The sequence below is a fragment of the Chrysemys picta genome, chromosome 2 (assembly GCF_011386835.1).
Source record: "Chrysemys picta bellii isolate R12L10 chromosome 2, ASM1138683v2, whole genome shotgun sequence".
Classification (NCBI taxonomy): Eukaryota; Metazoa; Chordata; order Testudines; family Emydidae; genus Chrysemys; species Chrysemys picta.
Window position 1 is genome coordinate 16,107,655 of NC_088792.1, and position 23,374 is coordinate 16,131,028.

General features: G+C 41.1%; 1 protein-coding gene across 3 annotated transcripts in view; it reads left to right on the forward strand.

Annotated features, from left to right (window-relative positions):
* Positions 1-23,374, forward strand: part of LOC101946771 (sodium channel protein type 5 subunit alpha-like) — a 323,447-nt gene that overhangs the window by 39,667 nt on the left and 260,406 nt on the right. For 2 of the 3 annotated variants that reach the window (XM_065582695.1, XM_065582701.1), the window contains exons 2-3: positions 17,411-17,729; positions 20,848-20,965. In XM_065582695.1, the coding sequence (XP_065438767.1) occupies positions 17,463-17,729; positions 20,848-20,965 (385 nt within the window). In that variant the 5' untranslated portion in view covers positions 17,411-17,462. Of the gene's footprint in view, positions 1-17,410; positions 17,730-20,847; positions 20,979-23,374 lie in introns of all 3 variants that reach the window. The other variant, XM_065582696.1, reaches the window with a different exon arrangement.

The window sequence follows — 23,374 nt, forward strand, 5'->3', positions numbered from 1 at the left end:
GCTGTTAAAACTGAGATTATCACTTCAACAGTCTCTGAATCCAAGTGCTTAAGTGACTTCCACAAGTTCACTGGTGTGCCTTTCTTTAAAACATTATCAGCAAACATATATTTCTTTAATGGTTCACCCTTAGCTCTGAACAGAGCCGGCTCCAGGCACCAACTTACCAAGCAGATGCTTGGGGCAGCAATTCGGCGGACGGTCCCTCACTCCTGCTCGGAGCGAAGGACCTCCCGCCGAATTGCCGCCGCAGATCGTGATCGCGGCTTTTGTTTTTTTGTTTTGGCTGCTTGGGGCAGCCAAAACCCTGGAGCCGGCCCTGGCTCTGAATTTTATTATAGTTGGCATTATGGAGGGATGACTGCTGGATGTCCATGTCATAGCCAACTCCTCTTCTTCAGCAGTTAAGGTTTGACCCTGGTATCGAGTATTGAGAATATTTGCAAGAAAATGAACTGAAGATAGTGCTTGTCCCATTTGTTTTTTTTTAATGCTTGTAATTTAATTCTGTCATTGCATATTTCTCTTTTTACGATCTCACTCAGTTCCTTCCAAATTTCAACTGTGTCAACAATAAAACAGCTATTTCCCTGCATTTTGTTCAAGGCTACAGAAATAGGCTTCAGGGTACTCAGCATGTGTTCAACATTTCTCTTAAGCCCAATGTTAAGAACTTTGGCTGTGACAGTGCCATCTATTTTTTCACGATTTTGTTCACAAACGATCATCAGATTAGGCCAGTTCTTGATATAGTGCTCAAAACAGTCCACAGTTCCATCACACGTGTTGTGGGAGAGTTAGGTTGGTTCCTCCCACTTTTTTCAGAGCAGCTGCTGCAAAGTGGTTGTTACAGAAGTATTTTGCAATTTCAGCAACATTAGCCTTTATTTCTGGAACACTGAAGTCTTTGGTTAGGAGGTGCATCAAATGAGCACCGCAACCGTATGTTATTAGCTTGGGACTCTCTTCTAAATAATTTCTTCTCATCTTGGATACATTTGCAGCATTGTCTGTGACCAAGCTGCGTACTAGACATTTTTTTTTCAGTTTGTTATAGCTTTTACTGCTACTTCTTGTAAGTATTTCCTGATGCATCAATTGTTTCTGTAAGGAAGACATTCCCTTCTTCTCTTGTCACACAAGCACGTACAACAGGATCATTGTGGACATTGCTCCACCTATCAAGACTCAGGTTAACAGTTTTACCCTCTAGACTTTTGCACACTGCTCAGTTTCTCTTTCATACACTTTATCCAGCAATTTGCCTGTGACATCTGCTCTGTTGGGTGGACTGTGTCCTGGTCTTAATGACTGAGCCATGTTAATGAAGTGTGGGTTCTCAATCATATGGAAAGGAGTTTGTTTCATAAACAAACCAGGCAATTTTTTAATCAATTACCTCTTTTTGTAATCTGCTGGTTCTTATAACAAACTTATCTATGGTTGTTTCTGGATGAGGGAGATTTTTTTTCTTTTTGCTACAGGTGATATACTGTGGCTATGTGACGTACATGATGTGACTGAAACACTATCATTGGTAGATAACTCTGAAACTATAGAAAATGATGGTGATCTTGAAGGTGGATAGTCTTCAGAATCTTGTATGTTGAGGGTGGATTCTCCTAAACAAAATAAATCAGTGCAGTTATTTAATTATTATTACCATACTGCTCATTTAGTATTACTCATTGCATTCACTGACACTCAGTACCACTTTAAAAGTGAAATTGTAAAAGGAAGCATTTCTTCGTTGCACTGTTTGCATTTTGCACGCATGCCTGTCTTACCCACAGGTGGAGGAACTTCATTAAAATATTCCCAAAGTAGGTCTCTTTTACGGCCTGCTGCCATTATAGGTTTCCCTTCTAGTGAGAGAGTGGTATGGTAGATCTCAAATCAATGAAGGCTACACTTAGAAAGACCTCAAGACTTCTGGAATATGCTGCTCAAACAGTTTCACTTTTGTTTCTACTGCCTGTCCCTCCCTTCTCACATTTATCTCCAGACTTCTTCTCCTTGTCCAGATCTATTCCGCCCCCAACAATCTTCTATTCATTGAACTTTTTGAAACTTTGCACTTTTAGAGAGAGGTAAGGGATTGAGTCTGTGTATACAAATTTGCGGAGGGACAATAGGGTTGAGGTCTGTTATTTCTCATCTCTATATATTATTTATTTTAAAACATTTTTGCTGTTAAGAAGCATATTATTTCTGGAGACACAAATCCACAGTTTGAGAACTGCAAAACTAAGCATCTCTGATGGTATCTTCTAGACTGAGCACTGAATCCCATTGGGTAGATAGAAAGATTAATCTATACAGAAGCCCCTGGAAGCCCATAAGATTGGATCCCTAATCCATGAAGTATTGGAACTCATTTACAAACCTTTTCTTAAACATTACATGAATATATAGTCTCATACTATAGAATTAGAATGTATAATCCCTATTCCATGAGGAGATATCTTTGAGCTATAATGTATCTTAATTAAAACTATCTTTTGATAGGTTTTTTTCCTCAAAAAATATTTTATCAAAAAAATCCAATTTAGATTAAAAAAATCTGATTTTTTTTATTCTTTTAAAAATCTTTTTTTTTTATCCTCCCTGTCTACAGTGCCACATTGGGGAGGTCCACAGCTTTATTAAGGTTTCTCCTGTAACTACAGAGTAGTGTTCTGGAATGTGAAACCTCTGGAGTTGCAGAATAACAATTCAGGAGTTAGGGGTTTTGTGTATCTGAGAGACAGTTTTAGTTTTTGGAGTTAGGTACAGCAGATTTTCATATTGGTGTAGTTCCATAGCCATTCTTTTTTTTGGGGGGGAGGGGGGGAGGAAGAGGGAAATCCAGTCCCAAAGGAAATGAAATACAAAATCTATGAGGCTATAATGTTAATTTTGAAAATGTAAAGATTTTTTTAATTAGAACATGAAAAAGTTAGTTTTCTCCTAGCAATGATTATTCCCTCAGATTACACACATTCTGGGCTAGACTATGTTAGGCATCCTACATGCACTTATAAGTGGGAATGAGGGGAGGGTTCAGTGAACCAAATACAATTGTAGTCTTTGTGATGATATTTATTATTATTTGTATTACCATAGCACTTTGGCGCCTAGTCATGGACAAGGACCCCGTTGTGCTAGGTGCTGTACAAACACAGAGCAAAAAGAGTCCTTGCCCCAGAGATTTTACAATCTAAGATAAGAGACAACTGATGTAGACAAATGGGGGACTATGTCAGGGCCAGGAGGTAGGCAGCTGGGCCTTGTGGTTAGCATAGGGCAAGGGGCCAGGTCCCCGCACCACCTGGGGTTCAGAACCAGAAGGTCAGGAACTGAGAGTCAGACACCAAGAATCAGTCTGAGTCAGGAAACCAGAGGTCAGGATAAAGAAACAAGAGCAGATCATGCTAGGTGAGAAGCCCTAAGTAGGTGGAGCCCAGCTATATAGACAACTTCCTGTTCCTCCTCCTGACTTAAGTAGCGGAAGCAGCCCAATCCGGAGCTCTGGTGTTCTGCCAATCAGGCCCAAGGATGGAGCCTGCTATCTGAGCTGAGCTGCAGGGAGTTCTAGTTCTGGCTGATGCCAGCCAGGTGTTGAGTGGAGTGTTATTGACACTCTCCACCCCACGGACACATGGGATCCTGTGGACCTCGGTTCAAGACCTGCAGGTCATGACATTGAACAATGAGACAATATTGGTTAGCATAATAGGCTGTGATCTCAGCTGCCTAGCCATTGTCAAGTATTTTGTAGGCATTATGAAAAAGGAGGTGTTAAGGAGGGAGATGAAGAAAGATGATGCATTAGTTTTGTGGATGTTTATGGGGAATGCCTCCCAAGTTTGAGGGGGAGCACAGGAGAAAGTATGAAGGTAACAAGTGGGCAAAGGAAACTAGAGCTGATATTTCAATAGCGTGTAAGAAATAACACGTAGGGTGGGGATAGGTTGTGAAGGGCCGTGAAAGTGAATAGAAGTACCTTATGTTTGATGTCATAGAAAAGGGGGAATGGAGGGATGAAAAGAGAGGGTCACATGGTCAGAGTGATGGGGTAGGAGAATGATCTTTGTATCAGCAGAGCCAGTGCCAAACACTCCGGATTGGAGATGTTGTGCTACAGGTGTACAATACCACAAAGCAAGTGGTATAATTAACTTGGGTGCATAAACTGAAGAGTTAAATACATGGGACTCTATTTTAAACTAGGTTACTTTTATTAAGGACCGTGATAGTAAAAAATTAAACAATTTTAAGTGGGTTTCCATATATTTTTATGTGAATTTTCAATTCAATTTCGATGTGGGGAAATTAGGAATTGGGAGGAGCAGTCGTGATTTTCAGCATTCTAGCTTTTCAAGCTAGATACTCTGAAAACTGATGTCAGGGTTGCCTTATAGCTATATAAGGTCTCTTTGTCGAATTCCCTTAGTAATCTGCATTTTTCTCTCTCTGCTAGCTCATTCCTTTAAGGAGGTAGAGGACAGGGTAACTGAAATCATACTGACAGGTTTCAGAGGGGTAGCCGTGTTAGTCTCTATCCCAACAGCCTGGCATCTGGAGCTGGCAAACTGTGACCTGGACAAGGAAAGATGCCTTCTTAATTTTTCTGTGGCCTATTCTATAATGCTTCATAAACCATAACATAGTCCTTGCATCATACTCCCCAAAATAATTCAGTGCTCTTGATAGGAGAGGCCAGATCCTTCAGCCCTGATCATGTTGTTTTGCACCACTCTGGCAGGAAAAAGCAGTGTTAAAGCAGGTTTAATTGTCTATCAAGGGAATTCTGAGTAATAGGGCTGGTTGACAAACTTCCATTGAAACTGCTTTTTGATGGAAAACTGGGTTTTTGACTACATTATTTTTTTTAAAGTTTCTGCTTTCCCCAGAAAATATTGAGTTTTTGTCAATTATGCTGCCCCACTGCCCCATAGGAGTTGTATTTCAGTTTCCTCAAGTCTCTACTCTCTTCTATGGATGAGGTTTCCTAGCTGGGGTATCTCTCTCATAATGCACCATGGCCAGGTACGTCCCTGATGCACAGCCTGCCCTCTCTGAGTCAGTCACTTGGTGTATTTTTTTTAAAATGACTGTTCATTTAGGAAGTCTGAACAAGTTTCCAGATCATTGCTGTACACTTTCTGTTCCAAGAAGCATGAGATGATCTCCTCAAATGTTTCTGTTTTTACTCGTTGACCATTTGGTCCCATCAAGAAGCCATAATAGGGTTGCCACTGCTGCTCACTTTCAGAGCATTGTAAGGTATGAGGCCCCGCTCAGTATTGCCAATAACCAAGCATGCACTATTTACTCATAAATGCATGTTTAGATTGACTTATTAGTTAATGTATTGTACACGATAATTGTACTATGGCAATTGTACTAAGGCTGATGAATGTTTAAATTTATGATTTTTAGAAAAAAAATAATTCATAGTAAACAGATGAGAAGTGTAGGGAAAAGGTATGGGGTAAAGCTTTCAATGGTGCCTAAGTGACTTAGGAGCCTGGATTCAATTTCCAAAACGGCTTAGGTGCTTAGGAGCCTAAGTCTCATTGAAAGTCAATTCAGGTTCCTGAGTCACTTAAGCACCAAAGCCTAGGTGTTTTTCAGCATCAGTTCAATTTAAGTACAAGTAAAAGCAGCCAGGCTATCTGCAAAGTACAGCAGCTGGGCTGGGAGAAAGGGAGATTGTAGCTTTTAGCCTCTGCATCATCGTATTTATTTTAAAAAGTAATTGAAAATAGGGAAAATAAAAATGTTTACCATCTCCCCTCCCCCACTTCCCTACCTTCATCTGTCTCATTTACAAACTTGATTATAGCATTATGTAATGACGATCAATGAGCTGTCATTCAGCATCAGCTTCCACATGGGTTTTCCATGCAGAGGCAATGAAATTGTGAAACAGTATTCAGGAGGAGTGACAGAAATAAAATGTTTCCATCTTCCATACTCCTGGGGACGGCCCCAAAGCCCACTGAAGTTAAAGGAAAGATTCCTGGCTTAAGTGGGCTGTGGATTGCCCACTAGATAAGTTCTTAACTCTCTGATTGCTAAACTTGGCCTCCAGACATACACAATTTTTGATGGTAAAGAAGGCAGAATATCCTTCCTCCTTAGAAAACAATAATCTCTCCCTCTTCCAGGAAGAAGAAGCTGTTTCCCTCCATCAGAGTGGGATATCCAAACAATACTGTCAAATCTCCGTTCCACCAAATAATGAAGCAAATTTTCAATACATTCCAGCAAACAATGGCAAACTCCCTTTCCTCATGCTCTCCTTCTGCAGTTTGTCTTTCAAGAACCTCCACTTCCTTTACCCACAAAGCTAATTTTGCTACTGTATTTCTAAATGTGTGACTTTGAATTTGGCTCACACAGGTCTCCTGTTAATATTCATATTACAGTAGCACTCAGTGGTCCCACTCAGGATCAGGGCTCCACCATGCTGGGCACTGTCCAAACATAGGTAAACCCAGTCCCTGTTCACAAGCACTTACAATCAAAGACAAATGGGAAGAGGGCGACAGTAATAAGGTCACGTGGACCAGCTATGTGGGCAACTTGATGGTTAAAACTCATTGCAGGGTGAGGGGTTGGAGTGGAAGAAAGTATATGGAAGAACCCTGGTGAAAGGAGTAAGGGAAGTAAGAGGGTTTATGCGAGGGGGGTGGCTTTGTGGGGGTGATTTCTTGATGGAGATGAAAGGCAAGGTGGGAGGGATGTTCCAGGAGTAGGTAGGAAGGGGCTGAGAGGGAAAATGTAGAAGGAGAGGTGTATGGTTCCAGGTCTGAGGAAGGATGGGCTGCAGAAGGATGGAGGTGCAGTGGGGGACAAAAGGAAGTAGCTGATCACTGTCTCTGAGCAAAAATCAGCAATAAATAGCCTGTTGATATTGCAGGCAGTTGGGAAAGTATGTAGTGGGGCCTGTGCCCCAGACTGAGTCTATTGGGCCAGTGGAGCCATGGAGGGGTACTAGGGTCCTTGGTGCTCCCCATACTTTCCCCATATATGCTGGGCTAACTAATCTGCATCTCCTGTCTTCCCCCTCTCTCTCATATCTAGTATTCTCCCAGACCATCTAATTCAATCTCTCTTTGTGTGTCTCATGTGAAATGGGGAATGCTATATTTCCCCCCAGGTTCTGTTAAATGTGGGTTTGAAATTCATGCTTTATTCCTGTCCTAATTCAGTGCCAATTGATGGAGACCCTGTTTTTGCTCTCCGAATTCAAACCAACCCAACATGTAAATATTATTTGCTGATTTGTTTCTGAAGCTCTATTATTTCTTCCAATAAATGAAAGACCTCTTTGTAGCTTTGATGATTAGATTGGTGATTAGACCTGTACTCTGTTGGCGATCTTTCAGGTATCACAGTTCCAAAAAAGACCCAACCAGTCATATAGAACTTGACTTTAGGCAATCAGTGTACAAAGCTGTGTTTTATTTATCAGCAATGACGATCACATAATAGTTGTAGGGAATGTTTTAATCATCATTTCATAACATCCTGTATTTGTTAGAATTTATTTTTTAAAGTACATAAGAGTAATTGGCTAAATCTGGCATATTTTACTCATCTGTGTAGTGAATGGGACTGTTCATGTGAGTAGTATATGTAGGATTTGGCCCAATATGAAGCTAGTAAATGACATCATACAGGTGCTTCCTGTTTTCAAGGTAGTAACTGTATCTAGGGCTGAATAGATTGAGTGCTCCACTCCATTACACCAGTTTTATGCTGGTGTAGCTCCATTGTTTTCAGTGTAATAAAGTGGGAAACTGGCCTGAATCTGAAGTCTGAGTAATTTATAGTGAATGAATTTTGAGATCAATCTCTGATGATTATGCAGAATAGATACCAAAACCTGTTGGGCTTCAGTGAATTGTATTATTTGGAAACCTATACAGATATGCATCAGTAACTGTACAGCACTGCTCCCCTCTGACTTATTTGTACAATACAATGTCTGTATAATTTGAAATAGCAGCACATGAAAATAACTCAGTACATTTTAGCTCACTAAAAGTAATATGAAGTATTTTATCATTAGAGAATTGTTACTTGGCACCAGTATTTAATTCTAGGCATAACATTTGTCATTCCCCAAATACTACTACAATATGAGGATGAAATCCTCTGAATTCATTTCCTTTTAGCTCACGTTAGTTTTCAGAAGACTTTATCTTATCAATAAGTCAATGGTAATGTCAGAATGCAATGATTCTGCAACAGTAGATGCCAGCAAAACTCATTAAACTGGATTTACAAGCAGATACAGTGGAGGCAGAGTTGGTTGGAAGCTGATAAAGGGCTTGTGGGTCAGTTATTCAGAGGTTTCATTTTTGATGTACTATGGACGCTGCTGCTTTTTCCCGACATGAATGTAAATTAAGTTGTGTCCTTCCTTTATTTACACCAGTTCTGCTTTTGGTTTATACACAAGGTGTACAAACATGTCTGATTTTAGGAAAGAAGCATCTCATTACCGCATTAAGTGATGTCATAACCTGTAGAGTTGCCTGCAAAGCATGAATCTCGTACCTGGGTTTACATGACATTATCAGTGTGGCCCATTACTTCAATATTGTACATTTCCTAAAAACTATCCTCCTGGAATAATAAAAATCTTAGCCACTTCAATGAGATTTTGTTGGACCGTTTCAAAAACCCACACTTCTGAGTTCTTTTCTTCTGAGTACAATGTTTGGTATGTGTGGCTCAGGGGATTGGTAACATGATATAAAACCTTTCATCTGTAGGTCACCAGCTTGAATTTGACCCACGTTAGTAGGGACGGCAAATCATTACCATCTGTTAACTGTTCCATGGACTATGTGAAATAAGTTGGAGGAATTAGTCCCATTCCTAACAAACAGGGTGTTTGTGTCCCCAAAACTACCATCACAATTGTCAATATCCCTGTCTGCACTTTCAGCTAAGGGGCTAAGTAAGGGCTGAATACTTGTACAAGTGGGAACTCTCTTAGCACACACACCAAAGAAAAGTTAAGAATTTCAGGTTGCTGCTTGTGTTGTATTTATTCTAAAAATAAACACAGGCCTTCAGCTTCCTTTGCCTTTGGGATCTTTCATGAGCACTAATTTAAAATAAAAAACACCAGTGACATACTTTCTGACATATGTGGTAATCTTAAAGGTTTTTATATATTTTAAAAGCATTTCTTTCTGTCTGTCTTTAGTCAAAATAGACTACATCCTCTGTCATTGTAATTGGTGTAGCTCCGTTGAAATGAGCAGAGCTATGCTGAGTTACACCAGATAACGATCTGGCCGATGATAATCCATGCTAGGAACACTCCCTAAGTAAATCATTTTTTGTGGACTTGACTAAATTATGCTTTTTGAAAAAAAACCCACAAAAAACAGGCGTCAGCTTTTGCAGAAGTAATGAGTGCATTCTGTGAAATTTCAAGGACTTCTTTATTCTGTTCACCTCTCTTGTTCTCATGTGTTATGCCGTCTTAACATACACATTGATCGCAACATAGAAATTATTCAGTATATGGAGAATCTCCCATAACATCTTCCAACTGAGGAACTTGAAGCACTTTACCAATGTGAATGAACTAAGCTGCAAAATGCGTCTTGTGGATTGTGATTTAACTTTTCGAAAGAACCTAAGTCACTTAGGAGCCTAGGTCCCATTGTTTATTCAGTGGGACTTAAGTTCCTAAATGATTTAAGTATTTTTGAAAACATTATCTTATCAAATCCTCCCAAACTCCTGGCAATAGAACCTTTATATCACCCCACTCCATACCATTTTGCATTCTTCATAAACTGGATAATCAAGTGTGTGCACACACATATGAGTTTCTGTACCTGTGCCAGTAACCCTAAACTGGGTATGTTCATCATTCACTCTGCATGTCTCTATCCCAGTATTCCCATGTTTTGCACCACTGGAGACAGCACTCCACTCTGGGGGCCAAAGAGATCATATCAAGGGGGGGGGGAGGAAATGCAAATGTGATGAGCAGCATCAAATAATTTAAAAGAAACCCATCTTTGATTTTTTTTGTCATGGAGCTAGTGCAAACAACAATGGCTACACTTTGACCTAAATATCTCTTGCACAAAAAATACAACTTTGGAATATTGGGCTCAGTTTGTTTTTGTTTAACTTTTACATTCAATATAATTCAAATGGAAATGTTATTGTTTGTTAAGGGCCAGATTCTGTCACCCTAGTTTATGTTGAGTACTACCTTATTCTGTGAGGCGTCCCATTGAAATCAATGGGAGTAATTGAGTAACTTACTATTCAACATGAGCAAGGGTGGCCAAGTCTGGCCATTAGCCTTTGAACACTGTTGCTTTCTTTTGACTGACAATAAATACTTGCATGGCTCCGCCTAGCATAGCATCTGCACTCCGGAGCATCTTTAATGTATTTATTTTAATAACCTACCTGTGAGGTAGGTAAGTGCTATTATCCCCATTTTACAGGTGGGGAAGTGAGGCACAGAGAGAGAGTGACTTCCCCAAGCTCACAAAAGGAATCTGGGGCAGAGCAGAGAACTGAACCCAGGTTCCTTATCTCCAGATTAGCACTGGTGTCACCAGGCTATCCTGCCTCTCATTTAGGGCTAGATTGTGTCACAGACTACAATAAAAAAAACTAGCCCATTGCTGTGCTGCCTGAGGCATAACTAAGGGAAGGAATTGTGACTCCCCGTTTCCCTCTGGCTCCAAGGGGTAGTAATTTGCTGCTAGCCATCACCAGGTGTAGTAGCAGGAGCAAACTCCTGGGCACTCTGGCTCAAAGGTCTGGGGAGGAAATGGAGGAACATAAGGGCTGTGGGTCTTATTCCCCATTATCCCCCTGCACAGGTGTGCCGCCCAAGCTATAATCAGGCCTTTAGGGTGGAAGTCACTCATGTGTAGTGTTGTATTAATTTAGATGGAATATAGGGGCCCAAAGGGTTAAAGGTGTGAACATAACCCAGGCCCTGTCCAACATTAAATGGTGTTAAACAAGGTTCAGGGTTTGTTATACAGAGACCTCAGCCTGCTGACAGAACAAGAAGCAATGGTCTCAAGTTGCAGTGGGCGGGGGGGTCTAAGTTGGATATTAGGAAACACTATTTCACTTGGAGGGTGGTGAAGCACTGGAATGGGTTCCCTAGGGAGGTGGAGGAATCTCCATCCTTAGAGGTTTTTAAGGCCCGGCTTGACAAAGCCCTGGCTGGGATGATTTAGTTGGGGTTGGTCCTGCTTTGAGCAGGGGGTTGGACTAGATGACCTCCTGGGGTCTCTTCCAACCCTAATCTTCTATGCTTAGTACCATTTCAAATCCTTTTAACCTTTTATTAAAGATACAGGAAAGAAGGAAAACAGAGCACTTGAAATGTACAGTATTAAATAAGGTGTTTGGTTTAACAACATCCCTTGTTCCCTTTCACTTTAGCTAGGGAGAGTTTTTAGAAGGAAAAAAAAACACCTTGTTTGACAGTCTTTTAGATGGTATTAAAGATGATAAAGATGAGAAAAAGTGAAGAATTAATAGAGATGTGTTACTGCTGTTAAAGTCTTATCCTGTTTCTTAGGAGACAAAACAAACACAAAGTGGGGAGAAAAAAGAACAGCAAAGATAGAAATGCAGCTTCTGTCTTGGGCACTGAGTTTCACTTGCTGCCTTACTGCAGGAGAAACACAGGCACAGCACAGTCTCATCAGCCACCCCAAAAACTGGCAAACTTGTACCAGCACTGGGCTGCTTATGGTATTGCTTTTAGCTGCATCTTTCTGGTCACAGGCTTACAGCAGTGTTGCAAAATATCCAGTTTTGGCTGGCTTAGCCAGATTCTTATTAGACAGGGATAGGAAAGAGAAGAAATAAGGTGGGGAAAGAAAAGGACACATGGAGGAGGGAAAGGGTAGGATAGACTAAGGTGGTATTCGGTATACCACATCCCAGGTGGTATTGGGAATTTAGCTGGCACCGGTGGAAGTGGTGGTGTCATCTGGGTCCTTCTCTCTGGCCTGGTCAAGATATCTCTCAGGATTAGGACAGAGAAGATCTGGTGTCCCAGGAGATTGTGGGTGTGGCAGCCATGATGGTGAAGTCTTTCCAGTAGCCAATTTTGATGACAAGTCTCTCTCTTTAAGGCTCCCAAAAGGGAGCGATGTGTGGAAGAGTCCATCCCTTCATCTTTTGTTCCCCACTTGATTGATTGATTTCTGGTCCTCTACTCTTCTTGCTTACCAGTCATAATCTTAACACAGTCCTTGAGTTGTATCAGTAGGTCTTTGTTTGTATTACACCTCTACCTCGATATAACGCTGTCCTCAGGAGCCAAAAAATCTTACCACGTTATAGGTGAAACCGCATTATATCGAACTTGCTTTGATCCACCGGAGTGCGCAAGCCCCCCCTCGGAGCACTGCTTTACCGCGTTATATCCGAATTTGTGTTACATTGGGTCGCGTTATATCAGGGTGGAGGTGTAATTCAGTCTTTCTGTCTTGCTTTTGCACCTTTTCCCATCAACATTTTTCTGGATAGTGTGACATTCCATGAACTTTCACTCGCTTCTGAAGTTGAGCTCACAATTAGGGTAAATTTGTAGACCCATTTATGCCAATCCTAGGGAGCCAGCACAAGCCTATGCACCACATAAGCCCTGTTTTGAGAACTTGAGTGAGTCTTAAATGTCACTGGGGTGACTTTACCTTTTAAGAATAAAAACTAAAAGACATCTTCATGGTGGAGAAAAGTAGAAGAAGGATTACAGTTACCAGGGGAGTACTGATCTTATCAAATACAATCCTTTTTAATGTTGAAAGCATTTTATTGATTGTTTCCATTCACTACTATGACATAGGAACCAGTTATGTTGGTACTTTGATATCTGATCAACCCTGTTTACATAACCAATCCATTTTTATCAGCACAGTCTGGTGTTGCCAGGGTTTAAGTAGGATTAAGGAGAGAAATGTTCATTCCATGCATAATGATACTACAGAAACACAGTGTGTTGGATATGTCTTTGAAGCCTCACACTTCAAAAATGTGCCTGAGAGGAGTGGAAATATACAGACTCTGTTGTGAAAAATGTGAGTCACAACAGCCATTATCGCATTAAAAAAAACTGCATTTCAGTTATTTGATTCAGTCATTGATGATTTTCCTTTTTAAGTTGTGTGCTTTCAAACTATGTTTAGAAACATCTGGGCTGACCCAGGCTATTTGTAGAAATGTTTGTACTTCATAGATTAGAAGAAATTAGACATGATAAAGACCCGTTAAATCATTTTGGTCATTTCCTGAATATGTCTGAGTTTGAAGAATAACGATGTTAAATATATACTTTGAAAAATAGCAAGTTTGATAAGTGTAGTGTAAGAATGAAAAACATTTAAACCTTTTTCCAACACGAAAGTGATGGCAAATAGAAATCTTTATAAGTGATTATAAAAGGAGTAGCAGTAACTGCTGTAATTAAGATTGCATAACCATTTCCATTCTAACACTTTAATTTTAGTCACTTAGAACTTTCTGAAACTTCCATCTTTTGGATTGAAATATTCAAGGCTTGATCTATGTTTGAAGGTCTTTTTTTTTTTTTTTTTTTAAAGAAAGTTTGAGCAAAAATGGTTCAGCCATTTTTGAGCATAAAGAGAACATAGAATTCCTTTCCCATTCCCTTACTCCCTAGGAGTTGCAGATGTCAGTAAGGTATGAAAATAGCCCTCATTAAGGAGAAGTGTCTTAGAGTACTCTGGTGAAAATTAATTTTGATGTGACTGTAACCCACACACCTCCTGTGTGTGGTGTTCTGTCCCATCTAGTGGTGCTGAGACCACTTGGAGAGAGAGAGAAAGGGAGAGAGATTAATGAGTTTGCTCTACAGCCTTAGCTAACAGCCAGGTGTCTTTTAGCTCATGCAGTAGCGGCTCATACACTAAGCTCCAGAGGCCCCAGATTCAATCCTGCCCGCCAACCACTGGGGTCTATCGGCGTTACAAGTGAGGGCTTGTCCAGGATTTCAACTGGGAAGTCTCTGAAGCTCAGGACATGCTTCCTCAGCTAGGGGAAGTATGTAACCCATACACCTCCTGTGTGTGGTGTTCTGTCCTATCTAGTGGCACCGAGACCACTTAGAGAGAGAGAGAGAGATTAATGAGTTTGCGCTACAGCCTTAGCTAACAGCCAGTTGGCTTTTAGCTCATGCGGTAGAGGCTCATACACTAAGCTCCAAACGTCCCAGGTTCAATCCCGCCTGCTGACGACCAGGGTCTGTCAGCATTACATGACCACCTTATGACCAATTGAAAGTTGCACGATACGCTTACACAGTAAACTTTCCACACATTCTCGCTACATTTGTGAAGTGTACAGCTAAAGAAGGCTGCACTACACATACATATGCAGCTAGCTCAACTCTGTCTGCAAAATGCAGTCAAGGTGTATAAGGGCTGATCCAGGGTTCGGCAGGAAGCCTTGTCTCATCATTGCATGTCTTGAAAGTGTGCATGGGCTGAGCAACGAAGGTCCTTTACAGCTCTGGAGATAACAGGGGTAGTATATAATCATTTCCCTTCTCCTCTGAGCACAAGTTTGGTTCCATGTTAGAATTGAGCCACTGGGACTGATTCTCCAATGCATTGCACTAGGGGCTTGATTCTCCCCTCACACCAATCTTGTGCTAGTGTAACTTCAACAGAGTTGCTCCTATCTTCATCAAGGGAAGAATTAAGCTTCTTGTGTAGTAATTTTCATCTGTGCAGCCTGAGTGTAAAAGCTATTACCTGTGTACATGAGTTGGGAATGCTGATTTGGTAGCATTCTACATTCACTTTGCACATCTGTGCACGTGCAAGTCAAGAGAATCCAGCCCACTTTGACTAAATGCTGAATTTGCCCCTCTTAGTTCCTGGGTCCACAAGCCCATGATTTTCAGATGCTTAATTGCAATTGCAGATGGCATTTGAAGGTTTCTCCAATGAAAATGATGGGCAGGAAATGGATGGTCAGAATTTGCTGCCTGTCTGTATTGTATCATGTTTTATGGTTCTCTGCATTGCTTCTCAGAATCTTTTTATCTACTCTGGTGATAAACCATGCCAAAGAAAAGAACATTCTATACTGTACCTCTTGGTTGGTTGATTCATTTGATTCTTTTTTTGTCTCAGTAACAGCACTGCAGTTCCTTCACCTGATGGGCTCTGGGATGCGTACTTCTGACATAGTTAGTTCAGGGGACAATTGCTCTTCTCTCTGTTGTGCATAGACGCTTGAGATCCATTTGGATACAGGTACACACAAACATGTTTACAGAATCACCCTACTCAGGCAAACTTCTGTCCTAAGAAACCACCCCCAAATATTCCCCAAATGTTCTGGCTACAGTGCTCCACCTGTATTAGGAGACCACCACTGTTAACCAACCAATTTTTGTCATTCCCTTCAGTGTCACTTAGGACATGTTTCATATTATAAGGACAACAAGAGGATTAGCTGGCCCATATCTGCTGGTGTTATTTATGGGAATGAAAATGCCATTTGTAGTTGTGGTGTTGAGTCAGAGAACAATGAGAGTGTAAGAAAACTCATTTCTGGTTTGTTGAAAGGCTTTTGTAATTTCCTGTTTTTTCATGACAATGGGGATATAAGTAGGGGAACAAGTTGGGGAATTTAAGGGAAGATATAACTGAAGAAGAGTGTGCAGATTATCTGAACCCAAGACCATATACTAATTCATCTGAACCCTAGCTGTTCAGACCGGCAGCAATGTGAAGTATGTTGTACAGGATAATGCAAGTCATTCCCCTATGATATGTCATGATCAATGACAATCTAATGAATTCATCTTAAAACAAAGTCAGAACAGGAAAAACAATAGCTATTTGAAAGACTCCTTTCCTCAAATAAATGGAGTCAATAAATATGCTCTTTGTCATTCAGGGTCCAGTTAAAGGTTTGTTTGCTAACAAAAAATGCTGTCATCACAGAGCTTAATAGAAGCAAACTATCAGGACGTATCCAGTTCAAGTAGACAAATAATATTTGAAAGCAGAGAAAAATAACAGTAGCTGAACAAAACACGTGTCCTCCATAAGCAGGCCAAAGCAATAGTGATTTTATTTGTCACCGAGTTAGATTTTAATTTAGTACCGTAAGTATGGTCTTGCTGCTGTGGGATAAAAAGCCTTGTCATTTCTCATGTAATATGTGTTTTATTGACACATATTAGAGAATGAAGATTACTCTTGCTGGCAAAAAAATTCTCAGCCCACCCTTGTGTAGGGGACCAGCTCAAGGCCTCTGTGCCGTTTAGGTCCCACAGAAGACTTCAAAATAGGGCTTCAATGGGACTTAAACGGTGCATAGATATTGTGCAGGCTCTTGACATTGGGATGAATTCACCCCAGTTTTCTTAATAATAATAATAATTAATAATAATGTATTTTTATATTAATTTTAACAGCTATCAGTGTGTCTTTTAGGGAAGATCTGTAAGTCCATTATTCATAGACTCATAGACTCTCTAAGGTCAGAAGGGACCATTATGATCATCTAGTCTGACCTCCCACATGATGCGGGCCACAAAAGCTGACCCACCCACTCCTCTGGTGTGATTTTGCATTTGCACTTTATTCCTGTAAGTTAATATAGATGCAAGAATTCACAGTTCCAGTCACTTATTTTCCATTCTAGCAGGAGTTGGGAATGTTGACGAGGAAGCATACTCAGGGCAAGATGTTTAATCTTGGGTGTCAAAAGTTAGACTTTTAAATCAATCTGTATTTAGATAACTAAATAGTAGTGGGCTGATTTTGAGAGGTGCTGAATTGGAAGTGTTGATTGCTCAGCATGTGTGAAAATCAGACCACTTTTATTCAGGTGTCCAAATATGGATTTAGGTGACTTATTTTATGCTTATCTGAACATTTGTTCCTCCACTTTTCTAGGGTGGTAGGATGTAAAGCAGGAGAAAACTTGTACCTGTTTAGGGCACTGATATGAATGTGGAAAATACCCCTTCCTGACCCTGCAAGAAAATAAGTGATGTAAGAAAATATTACGGAAGCTTAAGGTGGAGATTTTCAAATGCCCTTAAGTGACTCAAGATTCTCAATCCCAATGACTTTCAATGAGACTTAAGTGCTTAAGTACATTAAAGCACTTTTGAAAATGGGATTTAGGTGCTTTTCAAAATTCTACCTTCAATCTATAAAATCTATTCAGATTTGATCACTCAGACAACTCCTCATTTCAATTACTTTTCCAATTAGTTTTATTTTCCCTAGTGTTTTATTGGCCACATACAATTGGGCAAAAGGTTACCCGATTATTGCTAACTCATGCTTTGTTCTGTTTGCTGGCTTGCCAATTCTGTAGTCACTTACTTTGATCCCTTTTGTTTTAGTTGTTTCCCCTACTTGGAGAAATGACCAGTACAGAAGAAGCAGGATGAAAAGATGGCCGACTTCTTGTTACAACCGGGTTCTAATAGCTTCCACCGGTTCACACTTGAATCCTTGGCTGCTATTGAGAAGCGAATTGCAGAGAAACTTGCAAGGAATGCCAAGCAGGAGTACAGAGATCAGACAGATGATGAAGAAAAGCCTCGGCCTCAGTTTGACTTACAAGCTTGCAAAAAGTTGCCTGGTATCTATGGGACTCTTCCGCCAGAGCTCATTGGGGAACCACTGGAGGATCTCGACCCTTACTACAGTGACCACAAGGTTAGAGCCTTCAGAAGCATGTGTTGTTTTACGTTTGCTTTCTAAGATGGGAGATATTTTATGCGGGGACTCTGGTTTTGTCTTTCCTCGTTCAGTAAAAATGGTTTCTTCTGGTTTAAGGATTGGAGAGCTAATGTGGGCAGAACTTCCTCCAAAGAACTAAACAGAGGGGCATAGTGGAATAAAAGCTTAGCTCAAGTAACATTGAGTATGAATATATATTGTTACGTGAGAACAGAACATTAGGTGAGTTAAATGAAATTGTGGGTTCCATCTACTGTACCTTCCTCTCTTTGCCTGAAATTCATGCCAGGACCAAGGTCCTGTGCATTATTAAGTCTAACTAGGGTGATCAGATAGCAACTGTGAAAAAACGAGACGGGGATAGAGGGTAATAGGTGTCTATATAAGAAAAAGTCCCGAAAAACGGGACTGTCCCTTTAAAAATGGAACATCTGGTCACCCTAAGCCTAACCTTAGCCCTTCTTGTTAAGGGTTTATGTGGTTCCTCGGGCCTTTTGCTGGCCTTCTGCACAGGAGGGAATATCGCCTACATCACATAAGAGGTGTGTGTATATATATATATATATATACAAATCATTCCTGAAGAGTGAAATTAATTTTTCTGTAGAGGGAAAGCAAAAGCCGAGGCACCATTTCACTCCCATTTAAGATGTCAAAATAGGGCTTATGGTAGGATTTAACTGGTGCAGTGTGCTGGCCCTCTGCACTAGGGTGAATTTCATCCTGGAGTGAATATCACCTGGTGAGAATCGTGTGGGCTGGACAAGAGCCACTAGGGTACGAACAGCTCCCTCAAAAGACTGTTGGCAACATGACTGTATAACTTGCTTACTACAACTTGCTTTCCTGTACTTCAAACATGTTATAACATGGATGAGAAAATAACACCCACAAACATGCATTCTGAGAACTTTCCATTTTTTGATGTATTCCTCTAGACTAGTTTCTCCCATAAACCGGTATGTAAAATTACTGTATGTTTCCATGATGTAATCACTGGCATTTTTGTTCATGTGTTGTACAAATTTATATAGACAAAGTAACAAAAGTTAAATAGACACAGAAGTAGATTATTTATCTGAGATGTCTGGAATCAATCTATAATAATCTGTGGCTATTTAAATACAGTGTGCCCAGGCAGAAGCAACAGGACACAGATGTAGTATTTTAGTCTTGAAAGCCAGATTCTGGATGGGTGAGTCCCAAAATTGCTTAAAGCTCACATCTGAACTGCCCTGATCTTGTTGCCACCATGTGCAGGTCAGTCTCTCTGTGCACAGTTAGGGCATTTTATTGTCTGCCTAGCTGTTTTCAGTCCCACGCTATGCTGGCAGCAGGAAGGTAGAGCAGCATAAGAGGTTCTGCACTAATTTTCTGCCATCTGAGGATCCCTTTTGCTTGGGGTGACCTTGGGGTGAACCTTTTAATCTCAGCTACGTTGGCTATAGGGTCAGATAGTGCTGGCAGTGAGGTGCTCATCCTATGTGAGAATTTAGCCAGGAATCTGCACTTGGTGAATGAAAGAAGGAATTAGTGGAGGGTATTATGCATGAACCAGCTCCTGCATGCAGGTGACATACCAACTAGTGCATCCTCAAATGGAAGATCTAGAAGAAATAGTAAACCAGTGGTATGACTAGCTAAAATGGCATCAGATGAAAATGAACATGACTAAGATCGAGGTCATGTGGGTCAGTGGAGTTGCCACTGGGAAACTGGACGTAGAGATTAATGGAGTCAGACTAAACCAGACTGACCAGTTCAAGTACTTCTGTTCATGGGAAGATGGCAAGTTTGAACGTGAGATATAATCGAGATTGGGGAGTGTTGGAAGAGCATAGAATAACATCACCGGGGTTGTGTATGACAAGCCTATGCCACTGAGACTAAAGCCCCAACTGTACAGAACAGTGGTGCACCCTACAATGCTGTATAGTGCAGAAGCATGGGTGGCAAAAAAGACGGCAAGTTTGATGATTAGAGATATTTGAGACGAGATGTCTTTGCACCATAAGAGGAGTTTCACAAAGACATAATTCGAAATGCAAGTATTAGGATGGAAATCAAAGTTGTAATGTGGCTGACAAAATCCAAGAATTGCAACTCTATGGATTTGGACACATGCAGCGGATGAATGAAGAAGACCTGGTGAAAATATCATGGGAAGAGAGGGTGAAAGGAGAGACTCGCAGGAAAGCTGAGGAAGCAATGAATAGACTGTATCAAAGAAGATGGAAAGCAGGCAGTCCTTAGTGTGAGGGCCGGCTCCAGGGTTTTTGCCGCCCCAAGCAGCAAAAAACAAACAAACAAAAAAGCCGGATCGCGATCTGCGGCAGCTCTACTGCCGCCGCTTCAGTCTTCGGCGGCAATTCGGCAGCTGGTCCTTCGTTCCAAGAGGGAGTGAGGGACTTGCCGCCGAAGAGCCGGACGTGCCGCCACTCTCCGTTGGCCACCCCAAGCACCTGCTTGCTGGGCTGGTGCCTGGAGCCGGCCCTGCTTAGTGCTAACGATGACCTGACCCCAGCTGATGAGATAAGGGGAAGAAGATAATTATTATGCGTGCGCATATACATCATAGTTCAGGCAGATCAATTTGTCATCATTAAGAAAACACCCTGAACTGTCCTGGAGCATGTGAGTTTGTTGGGTTGATATGGCTCTCGAGAGCAGGCCATGCTACAGGATGGGATTCTCATGGCCTAGTCCTACAAGGTGCTGAGCATCCTAACTCACCATAACAAGGTAATCGGTTACCACACACTTTGGAATAAATGCAGTGTTTCAAACACCAGTGCGTGTGACGCAGGGTTTCAGAGGAATCTGCATAGGAAAGGAAGGAATTTGCAGCTCAGAGGGAGTTATGGAGGGAAGTTTGGGGCATTTTTCCTGAGGCAGGCAAAGACTCTGCATTTGGGAAGGTCTTCTGGGGAACTGTCCATTGGGTGAATGGAAATTCACAACTGGAAGAATCTGGGAAGGGAATTAAGGGCACTGGGATGGGAGGGAATCTGTGGTTGGGAACTGGGTGAGAGGACCCTGATGTACAAATGCAAACACTAAATGTTCTCATTTAATTTTCCATTTTGTTTTCCAGACATTTATAGTACTGAACAAAGGGAAGACAATCTTTCGATTTAGTGCCACTCCTGCCTTGTATATACTTAGTCCTTTCCATCCAGTCAGAAGAGCAGCAATTAAAATTTTGGTACATTCATATCCTTTCAGGTGGCTTCCCACCTTCTGATGTTATCTGATACAAGCGGATGTGGGTATAAGGAGATTTGGTTTTATCAAACTGTTTAAAAGCTGGATATTTAATTTCATTTACTACAGACGTAACTAGAAATGTGTTGGATTTTTTCTTTGGCTTTTATGGGAAAATGGCTTTTATGGGAAATACAGAGCTTGTCTTACTCACACAAACAGCCCCATTGACGTAGCTGAGACTGCTTGTGTGAATAAAGTTGAGCAAGGTTTGGCCCAGAGTTAGTAAGAGAGGGAGTCAGTGGAGGAAATTTGCTGAGATACATCAGGGGAAGCTAACCTGAATAAATTTCATCTGTCCCCTTCCCGAGTCCGAAGCAAAGTTCACACATCTGATAATCCTCTCCTGGGATGCATGCATACCTCCTTCAGCACTGATCCATCTTCATGGGCTGTCCTTGTGGCTGAGTGAATACAAAACTGTGTGGGGCTAACACTACTGCTGGCACTAGACGTCCCACAGTAGGTGAAGAGAAGGCAGGATCATTGTCTCCTCCCCAAATCTGGCCAGCAAATCATGGAAAGAAAGGCACAATGCACTTTCGGAAGGAAAGGTGGGTGCTGTTGCTGGGGATGGTGTGATTGTATCCTTACATGTCCCAATGCAGAGTAATCCTTAAGAGGTACGAGCCTGCACTCAGTGATGAATAGTTCTTTAGGTCCTTCCCCATAACCTCCTAGTCATTTCACTGATGACAGGATACAGAATTTAGAACCTCACCCACACAGATATTCAGAATTCGTAGAATGTGAATTACAATACCGCTTAAATGAGGTGAGCTGCTGTAGCCCTGAGGGAGGAGACAAGCATACATCTGAATTCTTGCAAGTTAAATAATCTAAACAAAGAAAATTGCTCTGCAGTGTTAATGTTGAACAATTTACCAAGGATCAGGTGGAAAAGGTGGATGAGGTGGAAGACGTGGATGAGGCTTTTTTTAAGCAACTAACAAAATCATCCAAAGCCCAAGATTTGGTGGTGATGGGGGACTTCAACTATCCGGATATATGTTGGGAAAATAACACAGCGGGGCACAGACTATCCAACAAATTCTTGGACTGCATTGGAGACAACTTTTTATTTCAGAAGGTTGAAAAAGCTACTGGGGGGAAGCTGTTCTAGACTTGATTTTAACAAATAGGGAGGAACTCGTTGAGAATTTGAAAGTAGAAGCAAAAAGAAGAACAGGAGTACTTGTGGCACCTTAGAGACTAACAAATTTATTAGAGCATAAGCTTTCGTGGACTACAGCCCACTTCTTGGCTGTTACTCTGAAAGTAGAAGGCAGCCTGGGTGAAAGTGATCATGAAATCATAGAGTTTGCAATTCTAAGGAAAGGTAGAAGGGAGAACAGCAAAATAGAGACAATGGATTTCAGGAAGGCAGATTTTGGTAAGCTCAGAGAGCAGATGGGTAAGGTCCCATGGGAATCAAGACTGAGGGGAAAAACAACTGAGGAGAGTTGGCAGTTTTTCAAAGGGACACTATTAAGGGCCCAAAAGCAAGCTATTCCACTGGTTAGGAAAGATAGAAAATGTGGCAAAAGACCACCTTGGCTTAACCACGAGATGTTGCATGATCTAAAAAATAAAAAGGAGTCATATAAAAAATGGAAACTAGGACAGATTACAAAGGATGAATATGGGCAAACAACACAGGAATGCAGGGGCAAGATTAGAAAGGCAAAGGCACAAAATGAGCTCAAACTAGCTACGGGAATAAAGGGAAACAAGAAGACTTTTTATCAATACATTAGAAGCAAGAGGAAGACCAAAGACAGGGTAGGCCCACTGCTTAGTGAAGAGGGAGAAACAGTAACAGGAAACTTGGAAATGGCAGAGATGCTTAATGACTTCTTTGTTTTGATCTTCACCGAGAAGTCTGAAGGAATGCCTATCATAGTGAATGCTAATGGGAAGGGGGTAGGTTTAGCAGATAAAATAAAAAAAGAACAAGTTAAAAATCACTTAGAAAAGTTAGATGCTTGCAAGTCACCAGGGCCTGATGAAATGCATCCTAGAATACTCAAGGAGCTAATAGAAGAGGTATCTGAGCCTCTAGCTATTATCTTTGGAAAATCATGGGAGACGGGAGAGATTCCAGAAGACTGGAAAAGGGCAAATATAGTGCCCATCTATAAAAAGGGAAATAAAAACAACCCAGGAAACTACAGACCAGTTAGTTTAACTTCTGTGCCAGGGAAGATAATGGAGCAAGTAATTAAGGAAATCATCTGCAAACACTTGGAAGGTGGTAAGGTGATAGGGAACAGCCAGCATGGATTTGTGAAGAACAAATCATGTCAAACCAATCTGATAGCTTTCTTTGATAGGATAACGAGCCTTGTGGATAAGGG